Source organism: Diospyros lotus, chromosome 7, assembly GCF_014633365.1.
Source record: "Diospyros lotus cultivar Yz01 chromosome 7, ASM1463336v1, whole genome shotgun sequence".
NCBI classification, from domain to species: domain Eukaryota; kingdom Viridiplantae; phylum Streptophyta; class Magnoliopsida; order Ericales; family Ebenaceae; genus Diospyros; species Diospyros lotus.
The window spans coordinates 684,040-711,639 of record NC_068344.1 but is presented as its reverse complement, the minus strand read 5'-3'; the positions used below and the strand labels follow the sequence as shown (position 1 = coordinate 711,639).

At 41.2% G+C, this 27,600-nt stretch overlaps 1 protein-coding gene across 9 annotated transcripts in view; it reads left to right on the top strand.

Moving 5' to 3' along the window:
• LOC127806694 (receptor-like protein kinase FERONIA) overlaps positions 1–27,600 on the top strand; it is a 99,469-nt gene that overhangs the window by 64,624 nt on the left and 7,245 nt on the right. The window contains exon 2 of one of the 9 annotated variants that reach the window (XM_052344139.1): positions 12,399–12,588. The exons of 6 other annotated variants lie outside the window; for them this stretch is intronic. In XM_052344139.1, coding sequence (XP_052200099.1) covers positions 12,479–12,588 — 110 coding nt within the window. In that variant the 5' untranslated portion in view covers positions 12,399–12,478. Of the gene's footprint in view, positions 1–12,210; positions 13,277–27,600 lie in introns of those variants that run through there. 2 more of the 9 variants (XM_052344137.1, XM_052344140.1) reach the window with 2 other exon arrangements.

The following is a 27,600-nucleotide window of genomic DNA, read 5'->3' as shown; positions in this document are numbered from 1 at the left end:
GAAACCATATCTCTCAGGTTGATGAGGTATCCTCACGCTTCTTCTAAAAGAAGGTGCAACACTCGGCCCTGGCTCTTTAATTGGTACTTGGACGTCTCGTGGCATAGCTTCAGGCTCGACGAACCCTTCGCCAAGTTCTATTTTCCTTTCATTGCCTCTTTCTTGAATGAACTCTTTTTCAAGAAAAATGGCATTTCTGCTAACAATTATTTGTTGCAGTTTAGGAATGTAGAACTCATATCCTAAGGAATCCTTAGGATAACCTACGAAACTACCCTTCAAAGACCGTGTCTCAAGTTTTTCTGATTTAAGTTTTTTCACAAAAGCCGTACATCCCCAAATCTTAACATGTTTAAGACTCGATTTCCTATCAAATCATATCTCATGTGGTGTTATAGGAACTGACTTGGAATGAACTCTATTTGTTGCTGTTCATGATTGCTAACTTGCCACATGTCAATTTCTCGGGCAATCCACATGGCGAGCTAGACTATTAGCGCGTAGGGATATTCAAGTAATTTTAGGTGGTGCTACATCACTTGCCCCCCACTCTTTGAGCTGAGCTGAAAATCATGTTGGGTCGAGGAGTAGCTCAATTTCTGAGATTATTTGATTGTAGATTCTCCCCAAGATGCACAAGAGTATTTTTAAGCATGAGATTAGCATTTAACAACATCATTTATTACCTTGAATTTACAAGGGGTGTTTGGTTGGAGGGAGGCATTATTACCTTGCAATTATAAGGGATGTTTGGTTGGAAGGCTTGGGTCCCCCTATATAAGCCCCAAGGCCCCACCCCTCCATTATCACTTCAAGGCAAGCTCTCAACTTTTGAGGTTAGTCTTTTCCTCCCTCTTTTGCTTTTCTTTTTGTTTCTTCCTTTGTTATTTATTTTTTATTTTTTCTTTATATATATATATTTTTTATTTTATTATCTTCTTCCTTGGCTAAGCAAACCTCTGCCTGGTCGACGTTGGCCATGGCCAGGCTCAGCCTTGCCAGATCTTGGCGAGGCCGAGCTCAACCAAGACCGAGGCCAGACCGAGGCCATGGCCGCGCCTTGACAGAGGGGCTCAACCATGGTTGAGGATAAGCCAGGAACGGCCTAGCCGCCCTCAGCCAGGGCCGGCCTAAATAAGATCGGCCATGGCTGACCTTAGCCATGGTCGCCCTTTCCTTGGGGCGCTTTCCCCCCTTTCCTTCTTTCTTATATATATATATATATATTGGGTCGGCCCTTAGGGCTCTTTTCCTCTTCCTTTCTTTTTTATTTGGTGCTTGTTTTTTTTTAATATATATATATATATTTCGTTAATAGTAACAAAGTAAGCCCTAACTTGACTAACCTGTTTCTTTTGGCTTTTTTGTCGCAGGTGTGGTTTGAGATTTCCCAAGGTAAGCCGCACCTGTCGAGCTCTCTTCGGCTCGTGCCCAACTGTGGTTTTCCTTCCCTGACAGAGTTGTGGTTTTCCTTCTAGAACCTCTGTCTTACGTTTCCTAGTTAGTGATTTCTTCTTGGCTAATCTTACTCATTCTTAGCATGTCTTCTTCTTCTTCTTCTTCTTCTTCTTCTTCTTCTTCTTCTTCTTCTTCCTCTTGGGATTCAAAGACTTCAAGTACTAGCTCTAGTAGTGAGGAGTTCAACGTCAAATTATCCAACCCCTTTCATAGGCCCAAAAAACTTAGGAGGCTCGAAAGAGTTTCTCCTCATCTTTCTTCGGAGTCTCATGTGAGTAGTGATCTCAACCTAAAGAACTTACCTGAGAATTTGACCATGGACCACTCCACCATAACTGAGAGAGAGTTGTTTCCCCTCCTAAAAAAATATTACCTCATTTTTTATGAGTATTGGTACAGTAAACCTCGAGGTTTAAAAGCTTACCAGGCCCCCCATGGTTGTATCACCGTATACGAGCAAGCCCTTGCTGCCGGCCTTAGGTTTCCCCTCGTCGCTCCTATAGTCGAGGTGTTCTCTACCGTGGGGTTATGTCCCTCTCAGTTGACTCCCAATGGCTAGAGGTGCCTAGCTACGTTCATTCTGTATTGTTGAGCTTGATATATTGAGCCCATTGCCTAACTCTTCTTTAGAATGTTCAAGGTAATCTCCATTAGTAAAATCGAACCTCAATTCGTCTTCTCTCCCCTCAACCACTGTCAGTTCGTAGTCGATAATCCCACCTCAGTAAAATGATAGAATAGTAGATTTTTCTTTGCTGGCCTGATATATAAGGGTGTCAACTTTGGGGTGCTAGTTGAGTGGGTTTTCCAGTCCTTGAAGATCAATAGTCGTGAGATCTTGTAGGATGAGCTTCATAATATTCAGATCTTAAGGGAGCTAAACCCTATCAGCGCTCGGGCCTTGGTATGTGATCGTACCTTGTACCTGGGGGGTTTATCCATTCACACTTGCTCCGAGCCTGATGTCACTCTAGGTAGTCATTTTCCCACTATTTTCATACATTTTTGACTTGTTGTTTTTCTTGTTACTAACATCTTGCCTGTACTTTTGCAGCTGAAATGGTGAGTACGGCTTTCATCTAGGGAATGAACAAACGGAGAGCCGCAGAGGATGAGGGTTCTCCTGCTCCCACGAAGGGAAAAGTTGCACTGAAACCCCCTTCAACCGAGGAAGGGGAGCCTAGCCGCACTAGGAGGAAGAGGACTTCCTAACCTCTGAGATAACTCATCCATCACCCGAGTCTCCCCCACACTATTCAGACCATGTTCCTGACTGGGGAGTAAAGGAAAACAATCTTAGTCGGAATAGTCAAGTAGCGAGATGCATGATTCACCACTTCACCACCCCTGCTCACGGTTAAGTGCTGGCTAAATAGTCCTCGGAGGCAGTAGAGGTCACCTTGTGCAAGCATTTGGCCCAAGTAATAATTTCTACTTTATTAGCATCTTTCAAGCTTAGCTACGTTGCCCTTACTCATCTTGCTTATTACAGGTGGTCATGCTTGTTTTAGACTGCTTTGGATGCTTTACCCAAGCTTCTAAGAAGATCCTAGAACTAGACACACAGTTACATGAAAGGGATGAGTTAGTAGAGAACCAAAGGAAGAAGCTAGATGAGTTGACCTCAAGCGATAGTCCTTGGGCCTACGCATTCAGGAGCTCAAGGAAGAGCTATCCCGGGCGAACTCAGAGCTATCCCAGATGAGCTCACTCATTCGTAGGTACGAATGCAAGTATACCGAGCCCACCAAACTTCCTGTGGTAGAAGAGTTCATCTAGTGGAACTTGTAGGAGGCTTGGACGAAGGGATTTCAAGCCCATGCAATTGAGTTGCTACGAGCTCATCTGGACTTGGACATGTCTAATGTTCGAACTATTAAAGAAATTGTTGTTGAGTTGGAGGACTCGAATATGGCCTATGACAAAGACGCTTCTCCTGATGCTTGAGTTTTCCCTTATTTTCTAACTAGGACTTTTTGTACTTCCTACATCACCATGTATTGGACCATCTTGCTTTTATATAATGTCATTCTATTTTGACTCTTCATTTTTTGATTACGAACATATGGGATAGAACTAGTTGAACCCCGATCCATTGCATAGTTGAAGAGGGCTAATCCGACCCTTGGTTCTTCTTTAGTCGACAAATTGGAGGGCACGGTCTAGGGCTCTAGACCCTTGGATTTTAGCCACTCCTTGGCCATTAGTCCACCTTTGGGGACGACCTAGGGCTCATGACCCTTGGATTTTAGCCACTCCCTCGTGGAGAAGGGTGTTGGGGTAGAGTTTTTCATTGGCCATTAGTTCACCTTTGGGGACGACCTAAGGCTCGTGACCCTTAGATTTTAGTCACTCCCTCGCGGAGAAGGGTCTTGGGGTAGAGTTTTTCCTTGGCCATTAGTCCACCCTGACTGGGGGACGACCTAGGGCTCTTAACCCTTGGATTTTTCTTTAATTAAGTGTTGGCCTTTGTAAGATTAGTATTAGATGGAGAGAATCCAAAGTCTTGCTATTAGTCATAAAAAAAAGTACAAAGAGGTTCGGGGAATTTCCCTTCTCATTGATAAAACTTCCTTAAGTTTTGCACATTCCAAGTATGCTTCAAGGGCTTGCATTTCATGTCTTCTAGTCGATATGCCCTCGGACTTAAGGATTCCACCACCTAGTACGATCCTTCCCAATTCAGAGTTAGTTTATTCGCGTCTCGAGGATGACTCACGTTGAACCGTCATAATATAAGATCTCTTGGCATGAAACTTCTAGTGTGGACTCGTCGGTTATAGTACCTAGCAATGCGCTGATTATACGCGGCTTGTCAAATTTGCACTAGGTCTCAGAGCTCATCCATCAGATCCAAGTTGCACCTTAGCCCTTGCTCATTCACCTCAGGATCGAAATACTCCACCCGGTAGATAGTCACCCCAATCTCGACAGGGATAAAAGCCTCTGAGCCATAGCACAATGTGAAAATACATTCTCCTATGGTCATTCGCGGTGTGGTTCAATAGGACCATAATATGTTAGGGAGCTCATCTACCCATCGACCATCCGCCTTCTCAACTTGAGCTTAGAGTCCTTGCAGAATGGTCATGTTTGTCAACTCCACCTGCCCATTAGCTTGAGGATGGGCCACCGAGGTAAAATGCTGCTTAATCCCCAACTCACGACACCATTCTTGCACTGATCTGTCCTTGAATTGGGTGCCATTATCCGTTATTATCACCCTTGGAATACCGAACTCACAGATGATGGATTTCCAAAGAAATTGTTTTACCCTCCGGCTAGTGAGGTAAAATGCTGCTTAATCTCCATAGGCTTGGCCTCCACCCATTTAGTAAAGTAGTCAATGAATGTTATCAGGTACTTTTTATGTCCAGTCGCTAATGGAAAGGGCCCGAGGATATCGACTCCTCACCTGGCGAATGGAAAAGGTGATGCCAAGTGGGTAGGTTCAGCTACTGGGGTGTGAACTAGGTTGGAAGTTCTTTGGCATCTCTCACAAGTCCGGACCAACTGCACAACATCGCTCATCATCGTCGACCAGTAATACCCTTGCCGAAGTGCCTTTTGGGAAAGAGACCGAGCTCTGATGTGACTGTTATAAATTCCCTCGTGGATCTCCCTTAGGATGTAATCAGCCTCAGCGGGCCCAACACACTTCAGCAGCGGCTGAGTGAATGATTTCTTATAAAGGTCTAACCCAACCAGTAGAAACTTGGCAGCCTAGTGCTTAAGTTTCCGGCTATCTTGTTCCTCCTCCAGTAGCCATCCCTTGGTCAAATGTGCTACAATAGGATCCATCCAATTTTCTACTCTTTCCACGCAAAGCTACTCTGCTTTTATCTCTATGCTCCTTTAGGGCAATGATTCCATGTAGACAGCTCGAGAATTCTTAGGGAAGGAAGAAACAACTAGCCTTAAGAGAGCATCTGCCACTGCATTATGTGCACGTGGGACATAATTGATTTTCATCGCTCGAAATCGTGCCATAAGATCCTTGGTTATCGCTAAGTACTGGTCCATGGTGTCCTCGCGGGCCTTGAACTCCCCTATGACCTGCTACATAATTAAATTCGAGTCAGAATATACCTCCAGATCCCTGACTCCCGTCTATTCCACTAGTCTGAGCCCGACAATGTCAGCCTCATTGTTAGAGGCATTGAACTCAAAGTGGAGGGCATACGGCCAAGCCTGACCATTAGGGCCCTAGACCAGTAATCCAGCACCACTGCCTCCGACACTGGAGCTACCATCCATAGAGAGAGTCCAGGTTTGGGAAACCCTCCCATCTTCTTCCTCTGGTAGGGTGCCCTTAATGATGAAGTCAGCGAGAGCCTGCGTCTTGATGGCCGATCGAGGTCAACAGTCGATGTCGAAAGCGCTTAGCTCCACTGCCTATTTGAGCATCATCCCCGATAAGTCCGGCTTTCCCAACACATGCCTTAGTGGCTAACTGGATAGGACGATAATGTAGTGTGCCTCGAAGTAAGGCCTCAACTTTTGAGCGAAGATGATTAGGGCATAGGTCAACTTCTCTGTTGGAGTGTAGCGAATCTTGGCTCCGGCTAACCTTTTGCTCACATAGTAGATCGGCTTTTGAACCTTGTCCTCCTCCCGTACCAAAACTGAACTGACAGCCTCACTGGAAGCAGCCAGATAAATATATAGTGATTCTCCCGGCTGTGGCTTAACCAGGACTGGGGGGGAGACTAGACATTGTTTCAGCTGCTCAAACGCCTCATGGCATTCTTCTATCCATACAAAATTCCAAACTCGAGTCAAGGCCTTAAAAAATAGCAATTTATTTTCCACAGATCTTTGCAAGAACCTCCCCAATGCTGCCATCCTCCCAGTTAGTCTCTACACCTCCTTAATACTCTGAGGATGAGGCATCTCGAGAATGGACTTTATCTTTAAGGGGTTGGCCTCAATTCCCCGATAATGTACTATGAACCCCAAGAATTTACCAGTCGTAACCCCAAAGGCACACTTGGCCGGGTTGAGCTTCATTTGATACTGGCGCAAGGTTCGGAGGCACTCCTCCAAGTCGTCCGGATGTTGCTCAACCAAGAGACTCTTGACTAGGGTTGGCAATGGTTCGGTTTGATTTTAGTTTTTGCTAAAACCATAACCAAACCAAACTTAAAATACTAAAACCAAAACCAAACCATTAACCCATTGGTTTTAAAAATTAAAAACCATAACCAAACCATTTGGTTTCGGTTCGGTTTTGATTTTAACCATGGTTTTTTTAATTTGATCCATACCAACAAATAAAGACAAACTCTTGCAAAAAGCATTCATAAGAACTTGTTGATCTGCATGCACTACATTATGCCTTTCACAATTGTGGAAACTAACAATAATATTATGTAAACATATATCTAACTATTAGACGAGAATCCTAACATTAACCCCATGCTTTTGGCTTCAAATTGACAGTGCCTCCTAAATTGAAATAATTTAATTTGTTTATACATCTAAGTGACAGACACAAACACACCCACAATATATATTAATATTTGATAAAAAAAATCGATGCAAGCGTGAAGAAACAAAAAGTTCGACCTTCCAATTCATTGCAGTAAGGGGAAAAAGAACCAAAACAGAGGAGTAAAGAAAGAAATAGCAAACACAAACACATTCTTAAACATTATAGATTTACATAAAAATATATAATGGAAGTTAGATTTAGATTTAGGCATTTGCGTATCAATCAGACCAAAATAATAAATCAAGTCAAAAACCCTAATTTGTGAGTTGCCAAAAGAGAGAGAAAGAAAGAGGGAGACCTTGATGTCGGCGTACAGAGATAAATTGCATAAGGCAATTCAAGTGTAATGCTCAGAAAACGAAGGTCCACGACTCCCAACTCGTCTGGTCGACGTTTCTTGTGTTTCGATTATTGCTCTCAAAACTATGTTTGTATTATAGAGAGGGTGAGATAGGTAGCGAGCAAAAGCGAGGGCGAGCGGCCGAGGGCGAGCAACAGAATGGATCGAGAGAGAAGGGGAGAGGGAGAAGGGTTTGTTGCTATTTATAGGAGGGGGCAGAGCGAGAGTAAGAGAGAGGCAGAGAGCGAGGGCAAGCGCGAGAAAGAGGGGTCAAGCCCTAGCGAGAGCAAGAGAGAGCTAGCGAGGGTGAGCGAGAGGGAGAGTGAGAGCAAGACTACAAGAGAGAGGCAGAGAGCGAGGGCAAGCGTGAGTGGATGAGCAAGAGAGAGGAGGTAGAGAGCGAGAGGTAGCAAGGGTGAGAGAGAGCGAGAGCAAGGTCAAGAGAGAAATGAGAAGAGAAGGGCTTGCAAGTGGGCTGGGGTGGGGTGGGTTTGCAAGTGGGCTGGGCTGGGGTGGGTTTGGGGCTAGGTTTGTAGCTACCCCTCTAATATATAATATATATTATATTATATATATATATATATATTTGGTTCGGTTTGGTTCGGTTACCCACATAACGGTTCGATTTCGGTTCAGGTTTTGGTTTGGTTTTAGTGAAAACCATAACCAAACCATACCCATTGAAACAGTGGTCGGTTTTTCCCCAAACCAAACCATTACCCAGTCAAACAGTTTTTAACCGCGTTAACTGGTTCGGTTTCGGTTTGGTTCCCCACAATTTCGATTGCAATTGCCATCCCTACTCTTAACTAACATATCATCCACGTAAGCTTCCATGTTTCGATCAAGTTGTGCCTTGAACAGCTTGTTGACTAACCTCTAATATGTAGCTACGGCATTCTTCAGCCCAAAGGGCATGACTCGATAACAATAGGTGGCATTGTCTGTGATGAAGGTGGTCTTTTCTTGATCTTCAAGGTGTAGTGGGATTTGATGGTACCCTTGGAATGCATCCAGGAAACTCATCAGCTAACACCCTGTTGTTCCGTCAATCAACGCATCAATCCTAGGCAAAGGATAATTGTCTTTTGGGCAAACTTTATTGAGATCTTTAAAATCAATATAAAGCCTCCATTTTCCCAACCCCTTAGAGACAAGGACCACGTTAGCTAACCACTCTGGGTAGTCGACTTCCCAGATATGATTAGCTTCCATAAGTTTTTTCACCTCAGTCTCTATAGCTTTAGTCTACTCCAGGGAAAACTTCCTCTCCCTCTGCCTTACCGATACGCAATTCAGGTAGAGCCCCAAGCGATGGGTTATGATGCTCGGGTCTATCCCCGATATATCCAGCGTAGACCATGTGAACACATCCCGATACCGACGCAGGAGTGAAAGGACCTTGGACTGTAAAGGCTCCTGTAACTTGGAACTGATCAGCACTGTTTGATCGAGATTTTCCCCTAATGGGACTTCCTCAAGCTCATCCACAAGCTCTGAGGTCTTAGGCTCCTCTGAACCCTCCAAGATGAAACTGGTGAGCAGACCGGGAGGGGCAGTCGAATTCTGTCCCACCTCCCTTACCGACCTCTGACCTGCTCTTATACTTGGGGCTCTCGCCTGCTCCAACTCCATCTAGCCCTGACCGGCTTGAGGGATGGTCTCCTGGTTCGATCTAGAGTCTGATTCTGACCCCTTGGCAATAGTGGCATTTAATGAGTCCACGTAGCATTCCCTTGCCTACCGTTGATCTCCTCTTACCTTGTCAATCCCGCCCAGAGTAGGGAACTTCAACACCATGTGATACGTGCTTGGTACCGCCCTCAGAGCACTAAGCCCAGACCTGCCAAGGATCATATTGTATTTCGAGGGCACATCGGCAACCAAAAAATCCAGCATCACCTGGGATTTACAGGAGCCACTACCAACCGTCAGGGGTAGTCAAATCAACCCCTCCAAATGAATCACCATTCCATCAAAACCCACCAATGGGACTCGGACTGGCCTCAGCTAATCGAGCATGAACCCTATCCTCAGGAACACCCTTTTGTAGAGAATCTCCGAAGAGCTACCTGGATCCACGAGGATTCACCTCATCTTCCAAGCTCTTACCTGAGCAGTGATCACCAGAGGGTTTGAATAGTTGGGATAGCTCGGAAGATCCTCCTCAGAGAAAGTGATGACCACATTCTCCTTTACTGCCCTATTGGGAGCGATTGAGTAAGGACCTAGAACTATTCCTACTGCCAACGTGTACAAGATAAACTTCTGTCCTCCCTCATCGGCGGGCTGTTTTCCTTCTCTTCAGGGCGTTGTTTGACTTTGCTCCCGAAAGCGATCACAAGTAGGAGACCTCTTTCTATGCTCCGACTTGGACTCCACTATGCCCAAGCTCACGACTTCTTGACCAACGAAATCCTAGAGGTAACCCCAATTGATAAGCTCTTGAATTTCTTCTTTTAACTAGATATAGTCCTCGGTATCATGGCCATGGTCGCAGTGGAATCGACAATACTTTTTTTGCTTCGAGTGTTGGGTGGAGACTTCAGCGGGGGAGGACGTCGTAGATAATCCTTATCCTCCAATGCCAGTAGAATCTCTGCTCGATTGGCATTGAGGGGAGAGTAACTCACCAGGCTCCCACGAGCACCCCCAAAACCCAGGCGATCTTGAGCTCGGGAAGGGTAATAATCCATCTTTAACCCCTGCTAGCTTTTTCTTCTCTTTTTCTCTTTCCTTCCTATCAGGTTGTTCAACCCGCTTCACCTTCATCATCTTTTCAGGGTTGAGGTATTTATTAGCCCGGGCAAGGACTTTTGTGAAAGTATGAGGTAGAGTTTTGGCCAAGGACTAAGCGAATGGCCCAGCCCTCAAGCCATTCTGAAGAGCCACAATTGCAATTTGTTGATCAAACTCATCGATGCTCGACGCTTTCTCATTAAACCTAGCCACAAAATCCCTTAGGAACTCACCCTAGTTTTGCTTGACGTTCACCAGAGCCATCGAAAACTTCCGGTGGCACTTCAAGGGAGCGTAATGGGCTCGGAAATAGGTTTTTAGCTTTCCCCAGCTGTTGATGGAACGATGGGGAAGACAAGAGTACTAAGTCTGAGCATGACCTCCCAAATTAGTCGAAAAGGCCCGTTACCACATCGTGTTTGACCCCGATTGCACCAACATGTAAGAGGAGAAAAGCTTTACATAATCATAAGGGTTTGTGTTTCCATCATAGAGCTTGATAGATGGGATACGAAACCTCTCCGGAGGAACCTCTGCCATAATGCTCTTACTCAGGGGTTGGTTAGAACCAAAATGGGGCATATCTTCCTTTCCCTTCTTGAGTTCTTGGACTTGTCTCTCTAGAAAATGAAACTGCATCTCCTGTGAAGTCCCTTCCTCTCATGAGGGGGGAGAAGTAGATCCTGTCGCCTCAGAGAGATGGATTTCCTAGCCCGACTAGCTGGATTGAAGGGGCTCTCGAGTAGGAAGAGGTGACTAGTGCCCCTCCCGCTGAGAGGGCACATGCTGACGACATTATTCATTCTAGTGTAGATAGCCAGTCAACAACTCAGTTAACTGTTGGACCTGATTTTCTAGCTTGGTGAGTCGGTCATCTGGCATTGGATTAGCCAAAGACGGTGGATTCTCCCCTTGCGCCATGGCCTCTAGATTGGCACCAGCCTGACTACGAGTCACATCTTTTCGAGGAGCCATGTAGTTAGTTATGGCAAGGAGCGAAATTCGTTGACACTTGTGGAAAGACCGAGGTCGGGGGTGAGGAATAGAAGTCCGAAGTGCCAGGTAGGGAAAGAAGAAGCTGGCGAGTATGGATGTTGGCCCCACGGTGGGTGCCAAATGATGATGGTTTTTGGGACCGACCACCACGTGCCGCCTCGACAATCAAGCCTCAAAAGTAGTGACTTCGAACTTGGCAATGTTCGACCTCGAGAGTGTAACCTGCAAGACAACAGAGTGGCGAGGCTAGAGTCCTTCGAGGTAGATTCCGACGCTCAAGTTAGTAGAGTTAATGTAAGTAGTAGAAAATGTAAGAGTTTGAGAGCTTGTCATACTTGGTATGAAACCCGAGATGGGCGGGCACAACTCTTGAGGACCCCGATCAAGTTAGAACGGGTCTTGCGGTCCGGTCTAAATTTTTCGGAGTCCGCTCCGAATTGTTGACTTGCCACGTGTCAATCTCTTGGACAATCCAGGTGGCTAGCGAGACTATTAGCGCATAGGGATATTCTGATAATTTTAGGTGGTGCCACGTCAAAACATGTTCATAGTTGTGCATTCTATTGGAGTATTAAGGTCAAAACATGTTCATAGTTGTGCATTCTATTGGAGTATTAAGCTCATGCATCGCATTGTGAAACTATAATAGGGAGTACAATAGCATAATTAAGATTTAACAGAAAAAATGTTCATAAATAATTGGGTTTATGCTTGCAAAGTCAACTGTGGAAGTGATGTAGAATCTCAAAGAGACCTATGGAGTGGTATGAAGACATCTCCATGTGATGAATGTGTGTTAAAACAAAGAAAGGGAGGTTAAAATTATAGGCTCTGAATATACCTATATCAAAATTTTGCTTCATGCTCAAAATATTAGAAACTTCATCTTGATATATTTAACAAAGAGCTTCTCAAAAAGAGATAATGAAGTCATATGGACATGTATTCTGACCATGGTGAGAACAATTGTAGGACGTATTGTTTTTCTTATTTTTACGTGCACCCTATCTCCTCGCTTTGATGGTCAAAGGAAGTACTTACAAGAAGAAGCATACGCGTTCTCGTTTACTTTTGGGTTGACCAGTTTGAGGAACTCAATCTATTACATACACCCTCTCTCCTCTCCTCTCCTCTCCTCTCTTTGATCATAAAAGGAAGTACTTTGATTCATTCCCAACAAGATGGGTCTTTACCTCTTCTTCCTCCATCTAACTATTTTGGTGGCTGTCACTGAGTTTGCTGCTCTGTGCTACCCGCTGCAACTAGCAGATGACATCATCGCCGTCGACTGCGGCTCCTCTGGCAACTCAACTGCTCTAGATGGCCGGCAATGGACCGGCGACGTTGCTTCCAGATACATCATTTTGCGAGGATCCAGAGGCAGACGCAAATTGGTAAGCTCCTCTCCCGTTGGAAAGCACCTAATTCCTCCTCCTCATCCTGTCCCCTACATGACCGCTCAGATTTCTCGCTCCACATTCACCTACACTTTCCATGTCACTCCGGGCCAAAAATTCATCCGCCTACATTTCTACCCAACTGAATACCCTGGCTTCAAGAGGTCCACGGCCTTTTTTACTGTAAAAGCTGGTCCCTATACCCTTCTTAGCAACTTCAGTGCTGCCCTCACCGCTGATGTTTTGGCCTTACCATCATTTGCTAAAGAATTTTGCGTACATGTGGAAGATAGTCAACCATTAATCCTAACATTCTCTCCATCTTCAGAGGAAGCATATGCTTTTGTCAATGGGATTGAGATTGTCTCGATCCCAACTGGATTATATCATTCCCGTGAGGGTGATGATCCAGGTGTACTAGTCGTTGGCAAGAAATTTAGATACCCTATCTTCTTGGATACAAGCTATGCACTTGAGACAGTGCATCGGTTAAATATTGGCGGAAGCTCCATTTTACCCATAGAGGATATTGGCATGTTCCGAGAGTGGTTTGAGGACTCCAATTATTTCTTAGAATCAAGGGCCATGCCAGTTACTACCACAATTGGGATCAACTACGCAGTTATACCCACATACTCTGCTCCTGCGAGAGTCTACCAAACGTCCCGGTCAATGACTCGGGACATGCAACCGAAGGTGCGTATCAGTTTTACGTGGAAGGTACCTGTAGATCAAGGATTCAGGTACCTGCTTAGGTTTCATTTCTGTGAGCTTGAGTACGACATTAAAGATGTTGGCCAAATGGAGTTCAGCATATTCATTGATAATCAGATTGCTGAGGCTAATGCTGACCTTATCAAATGGGCTGGTGGAAATGGCATTGCAGTGTACAGAGACTACATGGTGAGGATGGAAGGAGATCGGACAGCGGGCAAGCGCGATATGACAATAACTCTAAGCCCTCACAAGAGCCACGGCAACATGGGGAACATGGAACAGAGTGGTGATGCAATTCTAAAGGGGCTGGAGGTGTTCAAGTTCAGCAACCCTGACAAGAACCTTGCCGGGGTGAACATGGTTCCCATTGCACATGCTTTGACATCTCATAATTCAAAGCCTCTGAAGGTAGTGCTTGGTTATGGCATTTATACCATTGCAAATAGTCTAATAATTTTACTCATCACATTGAATGTTGTTGTTTATCCATTGGCCTATTTGGGGCAAAAATCTGGACAAGAAGACATCCTATCATCATTACCTTCGGAAGGGTCATATCGCCGCTTCTCACTTGCTGAGCTCCAATCAGCAACCAGAAACTTTGATGATGGACTGGTCATTGGAAGTGGTGGATTTGGTAACGTTTATAAAGGACTCATCAATGGAGGAACAACTACAGTTGCCATTAAGCGGATGAAACCAATGTCTAAGCAAGGCCCAAATGAGTTTCTGATGGAGATTGAGACGATTTCTAAATTTCGACACAAGCATCTTCTCATCCTTCTGGGCTATTGTGATGAATGCAATGAGAAGATCCTGGTGTATGAGCATATGGAGCAGGGTGCACTTGCTAATCATCTCTACAAAAAGAATACTAAAGATAATGGTAATGTTTGTCATATACCGTGGGAGCAAAGGCTCAAGATTTGCATTGGTGCTGCCCGTGGGTTAGATTACCTGCACACTGGTATTCAGGGTGGTGTCATACATAGAGACGTGAAGACCCCTAACATTTTGTTGAACAAGGACATGGTGGCTAAGGTTTCAGATTTTGGATTATGTAAAATGGGCGCCACAAGCCATTCTGTTTCCCATGTTAGCACAACTGTTAAAGGCACATTTGGTTATTTTGATCCACATTATTTCTTGACCCGCAAACTAACCAAGAAATCAGATGTGTATGCCTTCGGCGTGGTGCTCTTAGAAGTCCTTTGTGGGAGGCCAGCAGTGGATTTAAGCCTCGAGGAGGAGCAACACAGTCTAACCCTTTGGGCTCAAGGCTGCCTCAAAGATGGGAAACTTGATGAAGTTATTGATCCCATTTTGACGGATCAACTACCAATTCCATTAAAAAGCCTTGAGGTGTTTGCAGAAGTTGCTAGGAAATGTCTGCACATTCGTCCAAATAGACGCCCTACAATGGCTGATGTTGTGGTGAGCCTTGAGCGTGCATTGGCATACTTACAGGATGATCGGTGGAAGGATTCGTCAACAAAGCAGGTTAACGAGGACGTTGTCCCCAGCCCATCCACTGCAGTGCGGTATACTGAGAACATACCCCTAAGCAAGAAGCGGGCACAGGGAAAGCTCACCAAGGTGTTCCACAAGATCAGTACGGCTCTTTTACCCAGAACTGTGGATTTTGGGTGGAAAAATAGGGGACAATTGCGCCACAAAACCACGTTTTGGCACCATACTGGAAGCTGCTGGACTGGTCTCTCTCTCTCTCTCTCTCTCTCTCTCAGGTTGCCTCAGTCCTTTGTGGACCTAGGCTAATTGATTTTTTTCTCCTCATTATTCAGATAAAACAACCATCTCTGCTGGGGATAGACAAAGCATGTCAACAACTTCTGGCAGTGAGTCATATCCCGATGGGCAGGTCTTATGCATCCCCAATATAAGGGCCTTCAGTTTTTCAGAGTTGAGGAATGCTACTGGAAATTTCACATTGGATGGATTGTTAGGACAAGGGGCTTTCGGCAAAGTCTACAAGGGTTGGATTGCAGAGAAGACGCCATTACAGAACGGTAGTAGTTCATTCATTGCCGTCAAGGCGTTGGATTCTCAGGGCCCTCAAGATTTTAAAGAATGGCAGGTACTTCAACTAATGCTAGTTAATGGCTGAATAATTTGTCAGTAAATCTTTACCGATATTTCAATTCTGTGTCTTTTGTTGGTTAGGCATTGATACTTGTAATGTACTAGGTATCAGTTTTTATCAGAATCCAAATAACTTTGTATTATTGTCTTCTATTGCCAAATATCCATACTCATAACGAAACTGAATCAATCAAATTGAAACCAAACAAAACTGAATTAAGTTGGCTTGGCTCAGCAGGTTCCATAATTGGTGTAATGGTTTTGGGTCCGAAATTGTTGTAGTTGTATAATTGACTTGGCTCAATCTGCATTCAATCCGCATGCACACTTACCAAAGAGTAAGCATGGTTTGGTTGTGACCTTCATTGCTATGTAGCTTGGGACATTTGAAGCATATTTGTCTTGTTTTTTGTGTAAATTTAATAATGCTAGCTTCTTTGATGTTTTTTACACTCGTGGAGGTATGCTTGCCCAAGCAGCTTCTTTGATGGAGGATTATTTATTTATTTCTTTTTTCTGAGAAAAAAGATATGGTACATCTTGCTTGAGATGAATAATATAGTTTTTGAAAGTGTTAGGGAGGCATATCTTTTGTCTTAAATTAACCTTTTTTGTTTTTCCTTTTTATCATGGCCAGAGAGAATCTTTCCACCAGAGTCCAGGCAGATGATATACACTGTATATAGCCTATTTAGTTTGTACACGCATCCTCGCTCTTGTAAAACAAAAGCAACTTATCACACCATAATCCTACCATGCTCTTACCTGCAAAAAAAGAAATACAGGACAACTGTATGGTCAACATCTTAGTTTTGCATATTAAATTGAAGTGGATACTTTGTATTTTCCTTATTTTTGTGATACCTGTACATTTTAGGCATTGCTCATCATCTTTCTGTTTACCCTCTCATATTTGGGATTGCCAATGTTATTTCAACTTATCTAATTCATTTATATTCTCCTTAAGGCCTTCTGCTTACTTATTTGCCCAACCTGTGCAGTGTGAGCTAAACATCCTAAGTCGTCAGTCCCATCCTAACATTGTTAAGTTATTGGGATATTGTTGTGAGGATGAAAAGCTACTTCTTGTCTATGAGTTGTTGCAAGACACTTTGGAAAACCATCTTTTTGAAAGTAAGAGCTGAACTTGTTTTATCTTTTGTTGATTAATGAAATTCGTTTGGGTTACACTGTATGGTTGCTCTCTGCAGGGTGGCCTGGTTGTCAGCTACCTCTATGGGAGATAAGGCTCAATATTTTAAGAGGAGCAGCAAGAGGGCTGGCATGTTTGCACTCATTAGAACCGCAAATAATACATAGAGATTTGAAGAGCTCAAATATATTGTTTGACGCTGTAAGTTCCCTGCATTCAGTTAACTAGTACCAATTATTTGCGTTACACTAAATAGTACACCAAGTGGATGTCTTTTTACTAGACTTATACTTCATAAAAAAGAAACTCACTAAATAAAAAAATGATTTATTCAATTTACTATTGATGCATAATGGATAACAAATGGACTGCATAATTATGAAAATACCATTGGTGACCATTATACTTTTTCAATCTTATAAGGTAACTTATTGAGTCATCACCAATCTTATGTTATATATGTGCACGTGTGCTTGTACGTGTTATTAACATACCATATGATGTTGATAGTAATGGACCAATGGTTATATAAAAATTAATTAATATTTTAAACTCATGGTACTTCTAGGATGTCTTGAAATACTATCGAGTATAATTTGATGTAAAGATAGCAAGGAGAGTGCAGAATGTTGAGAGAGAGAAAAGGGGAAGAAGAAGAACAGAGGGAAGAATTGGAGAGGGAAAGAAAGCACACGGCAAGGAGGAAATCTCAATGTTCTCAAATCAATCTAACTAGAAATAGCTTGCATATATTACTGTGTTTTTTATGCCAAATTTTAAAATAATATTGGTATTAAAATTGCATATATATATGTGTGTGTGTGTGTAGGTGCCTTTCTAGTGATCTTGTACATTTATGCCGAATTCTTCATCATATTTTTTAAGACAAAACTATATTAAATCCATACAATGATTTATGTAAACATATATATTTAACTGTCTAATGTATATCAGTTAAAATGATGGTTACAGAAAGGAGGTCTTATATTGGCCTAATGTGTGTTTTGACTGTCAGTCCTACAATGCCAAGATCGCGGACTTTGGTGTGGCTAGACTTGGTCCCGCAACTACTGATGAAACACATGTGTCAACACGGGTTGTGGGCACGCATGGCTATGCTGCTCCAGAGTATATTGCCACAGGTAATGCTCTGGACTTTAATTTTGAAGCTTCATGCTTCTTTAGGGGGGGAATGATGGTCTAAATGAACATAAGAGTTCTGTCGCACTTAAAAGTCACTTGAGTTGAGCCTACGGAAATACTGTTCATGACAGTATATAATAATACAACATATATTAATGTTTGTGAAAACAGGGCAACTGCGTGCGGCTAGCGATGTGTATGCTGTTGGTGTTATAATGGCTGAGATGCTAACAGGCTTGCAAGCAAATAAAACTTGCCGTGGGAAGATTTTGGCTGACTGGGTCCGACCATATTTTGATGGGAGAAGAAAGTTCGAAAGTATTATGGACGGCCGCTTGAAAGGGATGTATCCTGCCAAAGTTGTATGGAACGTCGCTCAGCTTAGTCTAAAATGTCTTCAACGTGATCCCAAAAGAAGGCCATCCATGCAACAAGTGGTGGAGATACTGGAGAGCGTTTAAGATTCAAAAAATCCAAGACGAGGCCATATTCTACAGGGTGCCTGAACACTGGAGGGCATTGCTTTGTTGATTATGGAATTTGATTGGTTATATATGATGAAGTCTTTTAACAGATAGGTTACTTTGTTCTAGTTGGTGTTCGATATATGCATAGACCCTCTACTGAGACTGAAAAAAATTTTAAAACCTCATCATATTCACACACACACACACACACATACGTATGGAGGGGGTGGTTTGTAGATTTGGTTCAGAGATTTTAATCCCTCAAGGGTAGTATTATGGTACATATATATATATATATATCCACGACTACTTACAGCCTAGCTAGCTATGCGGGCAATTCTTTCGTATTGACTATTTATGTTTGAAGGAAGATTGCACCTTATGATTACTTCACTGCTTAAACTGATGATGAAGGTCCTCAAAGTATAAATGTGTATATTGTTCTATAGCTATGTGAATATTGCTGTGTGCCATGTGTGTAGAAAATGTGAGAGATGATAAGTTTTAAACAGCAGGTAGTTTTAAACATTGGTCGTGAAACAATGGAAGAAGGTGACCCTAGTGGAGTAGTAAGATTTGTGCAATGTTAATGGGACAGCCCGCACAACGAAGTTGAAGGACTTAGGTAAAAAAAATTGTTAAGGTCTTCTCAATAATATTAATTTTTTTTATAAAATAAATAAATAATACACGTTTTTATATGAATATTTTATTATTTTATTAAGTTAAAAAATAAAAAAAATAAAATTCAATCAATTACAAAATATAATAATCTTTTAACGACAATAAATTTTTAACTAAAATATAATATCTCAGAGATAAAAAAAATATTAAACAATTTACTATAATAAATAAAGAAAAATAAAATTAATTTTTTTAAAACTCTAAAATGTCAGTGCGAGCAAAAAATTATACATTTGGATGTCAGTACGAGCAAATTGGAAAGGGAAAGTGGGTTCTATGAGAAATTGGGATGATGAGAATTGGGATTAGGGATTGGACCAGTAACAATTAAAAATTAAAAAATAAGAAGAGAAAATAAAAAAAATATTATTAAAAAAAAATATATATATATATTATAAATTTTTAAAATGAGAGGCCTTCTAATTGTTGGAGCCTTATGCGGTCGCATAAATCGCTTTAGGGTTGGGCCAGCCCTGGTTAATGAATTTGAATATATAATCGTAGTGAAAACTAAATTTTAATCTTAAAAATCAATGAAATGACAAAATAACTCGACTCAATTGAATTTGAATTTGGTCGGCTTAGATATTGGCCTCAAAGTCTATACAAAATTACTTCAAAATTTTATTACATAAAACCTTCAAGGGTTAATTACACCAATAATAACCCAACTTTGTATTTTTATTACTATTTGGTCACTAAACTTTGAAATGTTACCTGTTAGTCACTGATATTTCAAAATTGTTACTACTTAGTCATCGAACTTTAAAATGTTACCTATTAGTTACTAATATTTCAAAACTGTTACTACTTAGTTACTGAACTTTAAAATGTTACCTATTAATTACTGATATTTCAAAACTGTTAAACTGAACTTTAAAATATTATCTATTAGTCACTAATATTTCAAAACTGTTCCTCATTCGTCACTTGTGAACTTAAAGTTCAGTGACTATCGAGTGAAGGGTGAAAAACAATTTTAAAATATCAATTACTAGCAGGTAATATTTTAAAGTTTAGTGACTAAACAATAATAGTTTTGAAATATTAGTAACTAATAGGTAACATTTTAAAGTTCGGTGACTAAGTAATAACAATTTTGAAATATCAGTGACTAACAGGTAACATTTCAAAGTTCAGTGACTAAGCAGTAACTGTTTTGAAATATCAGTGACTAACAGATAACATTTCAAAGTTCAGTGACCAAACAGTAATAGAATGCAAAGTTAGATTATTATTGGTGTAATTAACCCAAACCTTCAACATATTAAAATATTAGATTTGTAAAATTTGTTTTAGTATAAATTTAAAAACGAAACAAATACAAAATAGAAGAGTACAAAGAGTTGTAATGGCTTAGATGAGATGCTAACAATATTAAATACAGTATATGTTGTTGCCATAGATGTGTATGCTGTTGGTGCTGTAATAGTTGAGATGTTAATAGGCTTGTGAATAGTTGACGCTTGTTGTGGGAAGATTTTAGATGATTGGATCCAACATTTTAAATTTTTATCCTAAGACACAAAAAATGATATAAATAAGAGAACGAGAAAATAATGAATCAGAGTTTAACAAACTTAAATCATGATAGCTAATTAACTCCCAGTAAGAAAAACACTGAGATTTTGTGTTCTCGAGATGGTAAATGAACAAAATTTTAATAAGTTAGTTCTCGAGATTTTGCGTGCAAGTATTGTGAGTATATATTTTTTTTGTTAATTTAATAATAAAATTTTAGCACGAGAGTTTCTCAAAAATAATAAATAATTAGTGATTGCCATGAATATTTGTATGAGTAAATGTGCAAACACATTCATTTAAATATACCGAATACCTAAAATTTAAACAGCAATTAAAAAATTTCACTAAATTCTTCCTGACCTCTTAAGAGAAAATAATAAAAATGTTACTTGAATAGTTAATTTTGACACATAATTTATTAATATATTATATATTTATATTAATATAACACGTAATATAATATATTAATATATAATTATTACTCTAAATATTAAAATTAAGCGATCGAATATTATTCATCACAAAATTAGGCTTCGTTTATTTTTATGCTCGTAGCAGAATACAAGTTAGAAAGAAGAAGAACATTCTTCGGTTACACGCACTCCCGCTGGACGCGTCAGGAACCGACACGTCACCGTCGTTACTTGCTCAGCGGGTGAGACCATCATCTCCCGCATACTATAAGAACATCTCCCGACGTCGGATCAACCCATACTCGTCGGGTCGTCTACAAGAATCCAGACCCGCGCTGGGAAGCTCGATCCGATGCAAGTCTTTCTATTCCTTCTCAATTTTGATCTTTAGCTATTGCTGCAGACTTTTTTGTTCTCTCTTTTCTACTTGGATTCTGTTTATGTATGCTCATTTCGCCTGGATTTTGGCTATCTGGTTTCTTCTTCGTTGCTTATTTGGTTAATAAGTGCTGGATCACGATCTGTTGGTGGCTGGGTTCGATACTTGGTGGTGAAAATTGAGCGCTTTGTTTTCGGGTTCTGTGTTCTCTTCAACAGAGAATTGATTTTTGCGCAACGTAGAAGCAGTGTTGAGGAACTTATTGCTAGTTTATTGCTTTTTATCTTATTGAATTGATTAGCTTTCGTGCTGTAAACTGTGAACTCTTGTTTGATTGATTCATCTTGTTCTTAATCGAGTTTCTTTGGTAAAATTAGAAGGAAATCGAATTTCTGCGTTCAGCAATTTGCCATTCAAACATATAGAGGGAACTGATTGTTGCTTAAGTTAACGGGAAATCGATGTCATTCACTTTGTTTTATTTCGGAGAAGACCTTGGCACGAACATATTATTCAAAGTCAATATTTTTGTTTTGTACACACCTTAGTTCTCTTGGATGGATGGTTGGATGCACAGAAATATCGTCCTTGTTTGATAATGAGTTGGAAAATATTAGGATTAAGTCCCTCCTTATGTTGCTTGCTTTTGCATCAGGTGCTTTGTTTAATTTTCGATTTTCTGTTCATTTGAGCACAAGAATGCACCTTGTACATTTCTTTGTTTTCTTTACCACCGGCTTCATAGTCCTTCTGTAACGTTGTATGGATTCCAATATTACCATAGCCTTCCCCTGCATCTACTCTGTCATGGAATAATTTCTCTGATGTACCTTTGAAGATTTTTGCTAGTTGATTCTGTTTATCATTTGCTCACGGTGGTTACAATTTCAGATATCTCAGTGACAGCTTTGTCTTACATATTTTGTTTTCAATCCATTTTGAGCTAATTTTAATTAAGTTGGACTTCCCTCAATCCTCCATGCAAAGGAACTTGCTAGAATGCTAGAGGAAGGGTAATACTTTTGTGCTTTCGTAGAGTAGGGGAAGAAGTTGGATATTGGAAGTGTATCCACGTGAGATGGATTCAAATCCCCTAGAAGTTGAGCATGTTGTGTAAATTACAATAAACCCTTCGATTACGTCCTGTGTGTTTTTTGTCCTACTGGATATCACTCCTGAAAATAATCCCCTTTCTTCATGCCTTCCAATACTTGAATTAAATGTTACACGGAAATGTTCTTTAAGGGTGTCATGAACCTAGGGTTGGAATGACAATCGAAAGGAGCTGATGGATAGAATCAAGAATAGAATATTTGAGAGGAAGAAATGGACAGAAATGGGGGAAAGAATGTAGAGAGAAATGAGGGAGGGAAGTAGAGAAAATGAGAGGGAGATTGTAGAGAAATTGTAGAGAGAGAATCAGATTTCATTCATTTAATTCAAGCATATCCTTCTCCTCTTACAATTGGCCTTTTTATAGGTATAGCTAGATGTTTAACTAATTTCTAACAATATCCTAACAGCACCCATGTGCTTCTAATAATTTGTAAAATATCCCTAACTAACTATTATACCCTATTACAATAATGCCAATTTATTACTCCTAAGGTCATGATAATTCCCCCCTTCTTGAGAGAGTTTTTGTCCCCAAGAACTTGCAACGAGTAGCCATTGCTTCATCCAATTCCCGCCTTTTCTATCTGATTGATCTTCCTTTCTTTCTTTCTCCTTCTAGGCCTCTTCTTCTTCCTCGTTCTTAAGTGCCTAAGATCAATCTCAGGCCTAAGTTGCCCCAAAACTTCCATAGAAGAAACTTTATCGAATTCAAGCCCAATACAACCACCTCCTTCTATAATTGTCCAATCAAATTCGGCCTTCCATTGAAGAACATGATCAGCCACACCCGACCTGATATGGTTAACGGTTGAAACTTGGAGTCTAAAGGAAGAATTAACTGTGTCCTTGACTTCCTTTGATAGTTCATCCCCATCCCATACCAATAAGTAAGGTAAGCATGTATTCTTAGCTGCCGTAATTTCATTTCCATCCATCCCACTGCCATATTCTACTGTAAAACTTCCAACAACATCCTGAAATTGTAGCAATGGAGGATTGCAGATTTGCCTTGGATACTCATACCAAAGTTGTTTGTGAGCATTAGCATTAGGAGCTGCTACAACTTCCATTTCAGCCAATGATTCATCCTTCCATACGGTAGACAGCAACTTGGATTTTCTAGTAGGAGCAAAAACCAACACAACAGCGATAGTTTTGTTTTCTTCAGCAAACCCTTCGATTCCTTCCGCTATATCCCTTAGTTTTCCTCCAACTAGTGCTGTCTTCACCTTCTCGTTGCCTATTTTAACCCAAGTCAAATCCATATTTTGTTCCGAATGTGATTGTTCCGAATGATTTCGATAAGTCTAAAATCTGAGGAAAGGCTTCAGCACCATCATCCACACCGATGGCTGGTCCTTTAGTCTGATTTGTCTGATTCAATGTTGTCCCATTTTCCACTAACTTCTTATCTGGAGCAGTCTCAAACCCGTCCGCCCCTGCACTAGCTACTGGGGGTAACGAGTTGGCTTTGGCCTCCTCTATCACTTCATCAATTGTTTCCCTAATATTTTCTTGCAGCCTTTTAGTAGATGCATCTTGGGGTATTATTTCTTCTTCAAAAAGATCTGAAGGCTCCTTTTGATCTGCTGCCCTATCAGAATGCTTCTTTTTCTGCCCAAAGTCTAGAGTAGGCAGTGAATCGGATGTTCGTAATCTTGTCTCCTCCTTCGGCTGCTTCGCTCCAAGGAATTCCTCCTTGTTAAAGCTTCCGTGATAATCATCAAAATATTCCACCGGAAAGTTGTAATGATACTTCTTAGATAGTATCATTGCAAATTCTTACAACTTCTCGCGAAACATTCGACTGAATTCCTTGCACTCTTCATCAAACCCACTGCTGGTTCTTTTGTCCAATTGGTTGATCCCTTTCTTATGTTCCTTGTTGCTGCCAATTGAAAATGCAGCCTTCTTTGGCTGCCATTGAGGCTTCATTCCCATTGAAAATGAAGCATTGGTCCGCTACAATGGAGGCTGCTCTCTTGCTTGAAAATTAACCACTGAAAATGCAGCATCATTTGGTTGCAATTGAGACCTCTTTTGTTTCAGGTGTGCCCTGCTTCCCTTAGCTGATTTTTCACAATCAGCATACTTCAAAGACCACATACTGCTCTTCTTCAAACAAGTTAACCCAAAATTCAAAGCCAAAATTAACCTTTGTTTCCCTTTGCTCACAGTCTAGAATTTTGATTGGAATCCACCGCCTGAAATTACTGCTCCATTATGATCTATCTTAATGAAGTCGGATCGGAATTACCGCAAAGGAGCGCTGGAATTCACAGCCAAGAATCACCCATCCAAATTCGCCTTCAAAAATCCACTCCCAGCTGCTCCGAACTTTGCTCAACTTCTCCACTTGCAGCTGATTCTTAATCAACAGCCTTCCTTGCTCACCGAAGGCACTATCGGAACAAATTAGCCTAGTCGCCCCTACAAAAATTAATGGCGGTTCTTCTCAACCCAATCACCGTCCAAGGCTTCACAATCGCCTGACTTCCCTTTTGAGTTCGCCCTCTTGCAGCGCGCACTGTGGCAGCTGAGATGTGAAGTTAGCTACCATCGTCCCAGGCCGATCTTTGGTCTGTTCTCCTCAAGATCCAACAAGCGTCTTCTATTACCTAATCACTTCTCTGAAACGCCTCTTGAATCTGCTTCGCCTTCTTTGTTCGACTCCAAGATCCGATCGAAAATGTTGGTCTTACTCGCCTACAATACTGAACCCAATTGAAACTGACAGAGTTCCTTGAATCAGCGAAATTGTCTTCCGAAAATTCCTGGGCTGCTCGCCTGTTGGAAATTAATCACGTCGGTAACAATATTCGAAAACCCGTTCAGAATTCTCTTGGCTAGATCGCCATCGAAGTCCTTCTCCCAACTCCAAACCTAATTGCTACCACAGTAGATACTCTCCAAATCAGATCAGAAGCTCAACCTAACCACCGCCAAGCCAAATTTGCAACAGTCGCGAACCACCCAATCACTGTCCACTGGCTTGGTATTGTACTTCATCGGAATTGCTTCACCTAATCACCAATGTAAATCACCGTTGGAGATCACTAACAGAGTCGGATTCTTTCTCGCCTCCAAAAGTCAAACAATCTTCTCGATCACCTTTTTCAATCTGCTCTAATCGCAATTGTTGTGGATTCAATGATCGTATTCCCCGCCGACTCCTTTCAAACTCATATCAGAAGTGACCACTTACCCGCCATCAATCACCTTCCTGCCTCGGGTTTTGCTTCTATGAGTTGCTTTTAGAATAGACTCCTAAATGCATCGACTCCAATCGCACCACTGAAATGCTTCAATTGTGCTGTTTCCGAAATCGCCTCCTACGACTTGTTACTTTCCACCATCAATCGTTGCTCAGTGTCCAAATCTATTGTGGATTGGTGTCCATTCTACCACTACTATCTTCTCTGAATTCCGCCGCTAAGATAGTCGAAATTTGCACACACATAAGAAGCGAAGGCTACGAATGTTCAACAGTATTCGCTAGAATCACCGTCGGACTCACCTTCAAAAGTCAAACACACTAACTTGAGTGCCTAACTCATAGCTGATGGATGACTGCTCTGATACCAATTTGTCATGAGCCTAGGGTTTAGCCTAGGGTTGGAATGACAATCGAAAGGAGCTGATAAATAGAATCAAGAACAGAATATTTGAGAGGAAGAAATGGATAAAAATGGGGGAAAGAATGTAGAGATAAATGAGGGAGGGAAGTAGAGAAAATGAGAGGGAGATTGTAGAGAAATTGTAGAGAGAGAATCAGATTTCATTCATTTAATTCAAGCATATCCTTCTCCTCTTACAATTGGCCTTTTTATAGGCATAGCTAGATGTTTAACTAATTTCTAACAATATCCTAACAGCACCCATGTGCTTCTAACAACTTGTAAAATATCCCTAACTAACTATTATACTCTATTATAATAATGCCCCTTTATTACTCTTAAGGTCATGACAAAGGGAAACTCAATCTACGAAGGCTCCCATCATTACATGGTTCATAAAGTTTTGTGCATGACACTTTCCTCTAAAATCTATACCAAGTTCTTGAATGCTTTTATGTTGAATGGGCCATCCTTTGTAGTTTGTGGATTCTGTGTTTTTCTGACAGTTAATATTCTGCATCTTTCTTTTCAAACCAAAAGGTCAACAGAGAGAGATGGAAGTGAAACCTGAATTGGATGTCAAGGGAGAAGAGAAGGGGGAGAATGAAGAACTGCATCTGAAAGTTGAGACAAGGATTGAAGAAGCTTTTGAATCAAAGGCAAAGAAGACTGAGATTGACAAGGATGAGAAAGATGCGAAGAAGAAGATGAAGGAAAAAGAGAGTGATGATGGTTTGTATGGGGAGCAGGAGGATGAAGAACTTGGGAAATCCAAAGAGAAAGAGAAAAAAGAGAAGAAAGGAAAGGAAAAGAAAAAGAAAAATGAAGGTGGAGAGGCTGAGGGTTAAGTCTGGGGATTCAGATGACAAAGTTAAAAAGGTGAAAAACAAGAAAGATAAGAAAGAGGAGGATGAGGGGGAAACAACAAAATGCAAAGAAGAAAAAGATTTTGGTGTTAATGAAGTCGTGAAACACAAACAGGTGAAGGAAGAAATGCATGACAAGAAAGCAAAGAAGAACAAGAAGCATGAAGAGGGGAGAAGAGAAGAACAAAGTGGAGAAGAAAGATAAGAAAGATAAGAAGGATAAAGAAAAGAAGATTAAAGACAAGGAGAAGCTAGAAGGAGAATCAAACGAGGATAAAGAGAAGGAAAAGAAGAAAAAAGACAAAGAAGACAAGAAGACGAAGAAAGATAAGGAGAACGAATACAATAAGACGGAGGATAACACAGACGAGGGTCGGTGTCACGGGAGATTGAAATAGCTGAAGATGTGGAAGAATTGTCAACGGACAAAGAGGGAAAGCATGAAGATGATGGAAGTAAGAAAAAGAAGCATGGAGATGAGGAGGAAAAATCTGACGCAAAGGAGGAGAAGAAGAAAGAGACGGAGAAATAAAAAATGATAAAAGGGAAAGTGGAGAAGAAAGAAGAGGAGGAGAAAGATAAAAAGATGAAAGGAAAAGTGGAGTCAGATGAGGAATTGAGCAAGAAAACAGAGCAAGAGAAGGAGAAGAGGAAAGAAGACAAAGAAGAGAAAAAGAAATATGAGGATAAAAAAGATAAGAAGAGAAAGAAGAATGGGGGAAAGGAAGCAGCTGATGAAGTTACCTCGAAAGGGATTGAAACAGAAGAAAATGTAACATAAATTGGAGAAGAAATGGAAGGGAAGCCGGGAGGAGTTAAAACTAGCGAGGATAAGAAAGAAAAGGAGAAGGAAAAAGGGGAGAAGAAAAAGAAGCTCGAGGAGAAGTACACGGGACAGGATCTTGGGAAGCTGAAGAAGAAATTAGAGAAGATCATCAATGCTAAAATCGAATCCCTCTTAGAGAAAAAGGCAGACGTCATAAGATTGATGGAAGAG